At 28.7% G+C, this 8058-nt stretch overlaps 1 protein-coding gene across 1 annotated transcript in view; it reads right to left on the bottom strand.

The window, feature by feature from the left end:
* Positions 1-2389, bottom strand: part of LOC100204994 (E3 ubiquitin-protein ligase MARCHF5) — a 15428-nt gene extending 13039 nt beyond the window's left edge. Inside the window, exon 1 of the mRNA XM_065792319.1 lies at positions 2214-2389. Within this exon, the coding sequence (XP_065648391.1) occupies positions 2214-2236 (23 nt within the window). The 5' untranslated portion in view covers positions 2237-2389. The remainder of the gene's footprint in view (positions 1-2213) is intronic.
* Positions 2390-8058: the final 5669 nt, after the last annotated feature.

Below are 8058 nucleotides of genomic sequence, written 5' to 3'. Positions count from 1 at the left end.
CCGATATGCTTTTCACACCTTCGCAATTAGTTTTTTTTTTTTTTTTAATATTTTTGCAATTTGTTTTTTTTTGTTTTTTAATTAATTTATTTTTCTAATTTAGCTTTTTTTAGGCAATTCTTAAACGTAATGTTTTTAATTAAGGTTCATAAAGTACGTCACGCTAAATTTATCTTTTGAATAGCATGATTATTTGCTCCTTTGCGCTGAGATTTTCATTCAACAAAAAACACTTTTGAATTTAAATTACTTTAATAAATAATTTTTTAAAAGGTAGCAGGTTGTTAGAGCAAAAAGTTTATAAGGGAAGACACATTTTTTAGTATTCTTTAAACTTTAGATATTAATGAACCTTTAAACAGTTCACTACAATAAAACTTCAAATATAGATGCTTTTTTTTTAATTTAATGTAATGTATATTCTTATTTAATGTAATGTATATTTACATATTAATTTTAAAAAACACTGCGAAATATAAGCAAAATTATATTTTGTAAAGTTACTCTTTTATAATATTACTGTGTTAAATTTTAAACATAGTTAGGGCATATCCATTATGTCAACAAAATAAGGAGGATGAGGTATGAACAAATTTGACAATTGTCAACAAGAGAAAGGGGGGAGGTGAAGAAACATTGACTTCAATAATGTTACTTTTGTAAATAAATTAAATTACTTAAAAAATAGAAAAAAAGGAAATTTTCTTTGATTTGATTTTCTTGAGGAGGGGAGGGGGTAATGGGGGTGGCAGAAAGTAGTCAAATGTTGAAGAAACTTTATAGGGGGAGGGGGTCTCTGGAAATTTGACTAACTGTTGACAAGTTGGAGGGTGGAGGTAAAAATTTAAAAAAAATTATTGACATCAATCTTTGTTGTAGTGTTATTCATATTGCTATGTTGTTCATATGCTCAAAAACGCTCAAATAATACAAGTTGAAATTTATTGCTTCCACCAACAAGCACAGCAGTCTAAAAATCATTTAGTAGACAATCTTTAATCTACAATTAAAAGCAAACTAGATTTTTATTTAAAATACAGGCCTAAATTTAGACACAAGCAGGGTGTGTCATCAAATAAAGACTTGCTTATATCAGAAGCAACCAATTTACCCTTCTTGTGTGATATCATACATATCACACATATCAGCATATCATACTTGCGTAAACTTTTTCCATATTCTATCTTATAGTATTTAACAAAATTTGTAACTGGTCTCCAAATTAAAGTGACTTTATTTGTTATATAGTCTAATTCAGATTGTACACTAGGAGCAGATGGAAGCTTAGAATGAGTTTTCAAATAAATATTTGCACTTTTGAACCCATCTCCAAGAACTGTAAATGCAGCTACATTTATACAATAGTCTTGGTCAGCATATATAGATTCATGTAATACAGCATCCTTGTAAACACAGTATTGAACTAAAAGTTTGTGTCTTTTCCTTGGCACAGGGGTCCCCACAAAATTAGGGGCCCCACAAACTAAAGTTAAAAAAAATTGACTTGTTTTTTATATTGACGACTTGATTATAGTAGACACTTTAATCAAGAACAAAGAGTTATCAGAACAAAAACTTTTGTGAAAGGTAAACTTCATTAAGTTATTTAAAAAAAAATTCAAAAAAGTTTCTATAAACCATTTTTTTTTAAATAGCATTTTGAACTCAAAGTTATTGTACTTACGTACAACAATTTTTGAACTTTTTTTGAACTCAGTATTAATTTTTGAACTTTTTTTCAACTCATTATTTTTTTTTGTGTGCAAAAAAAACAACAACAGATTAAAAAAAACGTTTTTTTTATTTGCAACTCTTCTTTTAACCTTTTATACTTTTAACATTTTAACCAATTGCTGATTTGAGAGATAGTGTGTTTAGCACCCTACATTTATACTTTATGTGTCAAAGCAAATAATACTACTGTATATTTAATATATTATATTTAGGTCAATTTTTAAAACACAATACATTCAACTAAGGTTTCTATATTTGCAAAATAATCTCTAATGTGTCAGTTTTTTTTTACTTTTAAATAATGATACAAAATTTTATACACACAGACAAACAATAGTTATTAAAATAATGTAATTATCATAAAAAATAATGAAGTATATACATAGTCAGCAATAATATTAAATTTAAAATTATAACAATTCATGGTTGTAATTGTTCAAAATATAATACAATAAATTATCATTTTATATAACCCATACCTGTCTACTTCTGGGGGATCCATTAAATTTTATACAAGTAAAATACTTTTGTAATACTCATAATTCAAGTTTCCCAGACAATATATACATATATAATTTTTAATTACCTTAACAAATAATTTTTGCTTTTTAATGACGAGTCCCGTAAAACGTGACGTAAACTAACTGTCCAAATGGTTCGTGTTTCACTTAATTATCACCCATACTCGGTGTAGTTAAGGCGATTTACAAACTAATCGAATTCTTTTATTTTAAATTAGCTTGATTATATAAGCGTATTATGTACAAACAAAAGTTTAAGATGTTATAATTTTTTTCGCTTCAGGTTTTTTTAATATTTGAAGAAACTTTTCTCTTTTTTAAATAATTTTCTAAACCTTTTTACTACCCCTAATAGTGAATTTAAAGAACACCATTTTGGAGTCTTTAGATCACTTTCGCTCATCGGCGTTAACATGAATTTAGTTGAAATCTTTTGAAAAAGTGCCTTAATTTACTATAGATCCTAGTTCTAATCGGTTTTGACGTATATTAGCATTATATAGTTGTCAAAATACTATACTTCTATCAATTTTTACTAAAAATACTAAAATTGCGACCAAAAAAAGAGCTAATGATTAAGAAAAAGCGCCAATAAACGATCAGAACAGATCATATTTTTAAACTATGATGTTCATTTTACCTAAAAAAAACGTATTTATTTCAAATCTTATTTGAATTTGCGATTGGGATTTAAGAAGATTTAAAAAAAAAAAAAAAAAAAATTTACGGTCTGGGTTTTTTCGCTACAAACATTTATATTTTATGATACCGCAAAATTTATTATTTTAATTTTTTTTCGTCTTTTTATAATTCACAGACCTGATCATTAAACGGAAATATGTCGTAATCAACAAAATATCATACAGACGCTATAGTATTTCAAAGTTGCCTTAACTACACCGAGTAGTAATAGTAAAGTTTGAACTTGTATAATAACCATTTTATTCAGCTATTATTTGAACGATAAATGTTTTTTAATCAGATTTTAAAATGTTTGCTAAAAATTAATTACAAATTCGAAAATTTAATCAAGAATAATGTTAAAAAACTCCTTGTAAAGCAAAACGGGTATAAACGGAATCCTTCGGCAAAGCTTTTTTTTATACCTTAGGGACCATCCACATATATTATCAATAAATGGATGGTGAGGAGGGAGGAAAATGTGCTGAAAAGTTTGACATTAATTAACAATTAGTAGGAGGCGGTATTGAGACAAAAACAATGTCAATTTTAAAAACTATTTTTTCAAAGAAAAACTCTACGTTTACGCCATCTATGAGTAGATTTAAAAAGAAATCTACGTTTACTGTCATCTATGAGCAGATTTTAAAAAAAATCGCTAAAAATATAAAAATTATACCATAAAAAAACAATACCTTAAAAAAATGATAGTAAATACGCATTTTTAATTTTATTTTATGGGATGGGGTAAGAAAAACTGGCATAAACTTTAAAGGAAAGAACTGCCATATGACACAGTTTGGAAAATGGGGAGGTCAACAAATATGGAAAAATTACTGACATCATTTATGGACAATCCATTAGCCAAAGTATATTTCGTACAAACTTATTTATATACTTTTTAAATAAATATAACTTTAGTAAGATTTAATACTAGGCAGCAATGTGCTATAATTGACGATAAATGTAATATTATGCTATGTTTTTTACTAACATTAGCGAGCTTCCAAAAACCTCTACAAATCTTGATTGTTAAATCTTTACAGATGATAAAAACTTGGTTTTGTTTTCCAAATCAATGAACTTTTTAATATCGCTAAATTTAAGCCACAAAAACTTAAACGATGGCTACAAAAACTTAAAAGATGTGCTAACAAGTTATCATGAAATAAAATATGTTTAGTTTTTTGTGCGTTTCGCAAAACCAAATTGATATATTTGCTAATATAATGCTCATGGTAAAACACAAAATGGGATTAGTTTCTACTCGATTTACTACAAAATTCTATTAAACTAATATAAAGAAATTTAGCATAAACCAGGAGATCAAAAAAAATGAGAAAGAAAAATTTTTTCAAAAATATTTAAAGTAACTGTTTTTTACAAATTTCTTTAATTTTTATTTAAAGTTTAGAAATTAAAGCGTATAAAAATACTTTTAACTTCAAAACTTTTCTTTATTTTTAAAAAGTAGTTGTACATTACAGGTGATGGTGCCCATTAATTTCTGCACAACTGTAATTGTCATTTTCTTGCTTATGGTTGACCATTCTTTTGCAATTATTGTACTGAATTAATAGCGGTGCCTGTTTTACACAAATATTCTTTACCAATATCCTAATATTTTTTGATGAATATTGTGGGCAATTTGGTGGATTGAGCTTTTTTGGTACAAAACTAACCTTTTTTAATTTATACCACTCAAAAGTTTTTTTAAAGTAGTGGCAACAAACAAGGTCGTGCGATTGAATGAGTGGCAAAAGTAGCTTTCAAAGACACTCTTGAATATAAATTTTGATTTTAAAGTTGATAACGTCAAAAAAGATTTACTCTTTTTTCAACAAGTACAAATTGCTTGCCATAAAGAGCCATAAGCTTGCCATAAAAGAAAATTTTTCCCATTTTGTCCACAAGTTTGTATTTATATTTGTTGCTGCCACGAACAATTGAAGTGTAATATTTGTCACCAGAAAGTTAACTAAAGTCAAAATTTATGTAAGTTGTGTTTTATGTAAGTTTGCGTAAAATGCAGCCATTAAATTTTGTCAAAACTTGGGTCCAAAGTTATCATGCTCGTATCTTGGTATTGATATTTTGTTTGTTAGAACGATTTGGGTATTTAATTGCTCGGAAAGACTTGTAATAGTAGTATTTCTTTACTTTTCTTACCAAAAAATTAAAAACTTTGTACTTTTTAGCTCTTCCTCTGTTAGACAAGCCTAAATTTCTTTCAAAAGAACATCGAATCTTATAAACCACTGATTTATTGTTAAAATTTTTTTTTCTTCTTTTTTCATTTCGTACACTTCCAACAGTATATAAAGAAATTCTATACATACTGATCAAAAAAGTTCTATATATACTGTTACAGTCGCAAAAACTATATAGTTTTTGCGACTCGCTTGTAGTTCCATGATGGATTTTCTTTATGAGTATGCAAGATTTTTTTTCGATTTTCAAATTGCTTTGATGATATTTTAATAAATAATAATTTGATTTCTTTTTATTATGTTTTTTTTTACAAGTACTATCATTATTTCATTAAAATATTATTATTGCTTTTTTAATATGTTAGTAATTTATTTTATAAGTGGTTTCCGCTTTTCATTTTTTTGATCTCTTGATTTAAGAGCCCAGGTAACTTCATAGTACAGTTATTAGAATTTGATAATTAAAAAATCAAAAATTAAAGATTTTAGTGAAAATTATCACCAGTCATTTTGAAGAGTTCGTTTACTTTTTTTATTCAGCCAGGTAATTGCATGCTAATACAATTGCTCGATGTTATATGTCTATAATTTTTATCAGTTGCATCTTATACTTTACATGATAATTATTATATATATATATATATATATATATATATATATATATATAATATATATATATATATATATAATAATTTTATTATAAACACTTTCGTGTTATATCAAAATTAATCTGCAAATTTTTGAACTCTATAAAGCTACAATAATGTAGATTTGTACAAACACCCTACAAAAAATGTAGCGAGTTTGTCAACATAATTTACGTGAGTGAAACATCTACATTCAATGTAGATAACTAAAAGACAAGACATTTATAAATAAAAAAGCAATACTATTTGTAGTTACAGTCCCTGGCCAATCTATTTGACGCACTCGAGTTTTTTCAGAATTTATCGCATTATACCAGTTTATATATTCGAGTCCGAGTTCGATTCCCACCACGTCCCTGGAAGTACCGCGCTCAACTTGTTTCTCCGCGCAGCGGCCTTATTTGTCAAGGTTCGTGTTTCGGAGTTATTGAGTTGAGAGAGGGTGATAACCACAAGTAGCCTCCTCATCTATAGTGGCCTTCTCAGCTTTGGGGAGGTAAATTATTTAAAAAAAAATAAAAAAATATGCAGTACATTCACATTTAAACATGGATGTGATAAATTTTTATGTAGGAAATTTATTATACAATTCGCGTTTGTATGTATTTTCCATATATGGTATTACAGTGTGAGTCAATTAGTACATTAACGCGTATAAGTCGAAAGCTGCTTCAGTCGTGTTTGCGGTGGCTTCAGTTGCGGACGTGTTTATCTGAAATGTTTGCTTATTTAGTAGTTTTACAGTACGTATTACGCATTTAACTGTTTATTTCGTGTGAAACGTTTATAAATAATAATAAGTTTGAACACTTTAACCATGGGTAAAAAAGCCGATCTTACACCACGCAAAAAAGCTGAAATAAAGGCCCTTGTGACTTTCAAATTGCGAAATATCACGAAGATTAGAGATATCTGAAGCTAGTATACGACGCATAAGACAGAAAATTGAGTCAGGGGAAGAATTGATGCCAAAACGAAAGAAAAAATGCGGCAGGAAGCCTATTTTCACTCCAAGGGCAGAAAGATCTTTAAAGAAAATTTGCCTTGAAAACAGATTTGCTACCACAAAACTGATAACATCGCAACTCCAAGGTGTTAATGTGAATGGTTCTGAACGCACTGTTTGAAGAAAATTAATAGATTTAGATTTTAAGGCCTGCCGCCCTGCCAGGAAGCCCAAGTTAACACCTGCAATAAAAGAAAAGCGTCTGACGTGGGCCAAACAGCTCCGTGATAAAGATCTGGACTTCTGAAGATTGGTAAGTTGTTACAATTTCTTTACAGTTTCTTCACAAATAATGCATTTAACCTTTTTCTATGATGACAGAAGACCAGCACAAATGTTTAGTGTTTTTTGTTGCTATTTTTTACAGATCTGCTTCAGTGATGAAAGCACATTTAAAATTTTGCAGAACAAAGCTTAGTTTGTGCGTCGTTGTCACGGAGAAAAATTTCATCCTGACTGTGTTTCCGCAGCTCCAAGAATGGTTTCCAAATGGGGAACCATTCACTTTTATGAAAGATGGAGCTCCTTGCCATACAGCTAGATCTGTTAAAGCTTTTTTGGCAGAGCAAAATATAACTCTGTTGGATTGGCCGGATAATAGCCCGGATCTGAACCCCATAGAAAACGTTTGGGAGTTGATGAAAAGAGAAGTGGCTAAAGATGTCATTACAGATAAACCTCAACTCATAGAAAGAATAATTTACGTCTGGAATCATCATCCTCAAATGCAGGAGACGGTACAGTCCTGCATTGACAGTATGCCGCGCAGAATTAAAGCTCTTCTAGTGGCTAAAGGTGGCTCAACAAAATATTGACATTTAAGTATATTTATGTCCGTTTTCTTTAAAGAGTCAATAAATACATATTGTTCTTTCATAATAATGTTTTATTTGTAATATAATATAGATAATCAAATGGATAAGCAAAAAACATATATTGCACCTGGTAAATACACAATTCCTTTATGGTATCACAAGATAATTTCCATTATTTATAAAATTTTCTAGTGCGTCTAATAATTTGGCCAGGGACTGTATATAATGCTACATTAATGTAGATTAGTCCACCTCTACAAGTAGTGTAGATTTTTTGTCTACATAACTGTACGCGAGCGAAGCAAATAAGCAGGTTGTATAGAACAATTACAGCCCCGCATTTATTTAGACAAACGTTTATGTGCTTGAAGCATGTTAGCTTTGTTGGTTAGGTCAGAAACAGAAAACCAAATCAAAAAAAAGTTAGTTTCCTTTAAAAAAAAT

Source organism: Hydra vulgaris, chromosome 03, assembly GCF_038396675.1.
Source record: "Hydra vulgaris chromosome 03, alternate assembly HydraT2T_AEP".
Taxonomy (NCBI): domain Eukaryota; kingdom Metazoa; phylum Cnidaria; class Hydrozoa; order Anthoathecata; family Hydridae; genus Hydra; species Hydra vulgaris.
The sequence above is the reverse complement of the archived record's forward strand: the minus strand, read 5'-3'. Positions and strand labels throughout refer to the sequence as shown.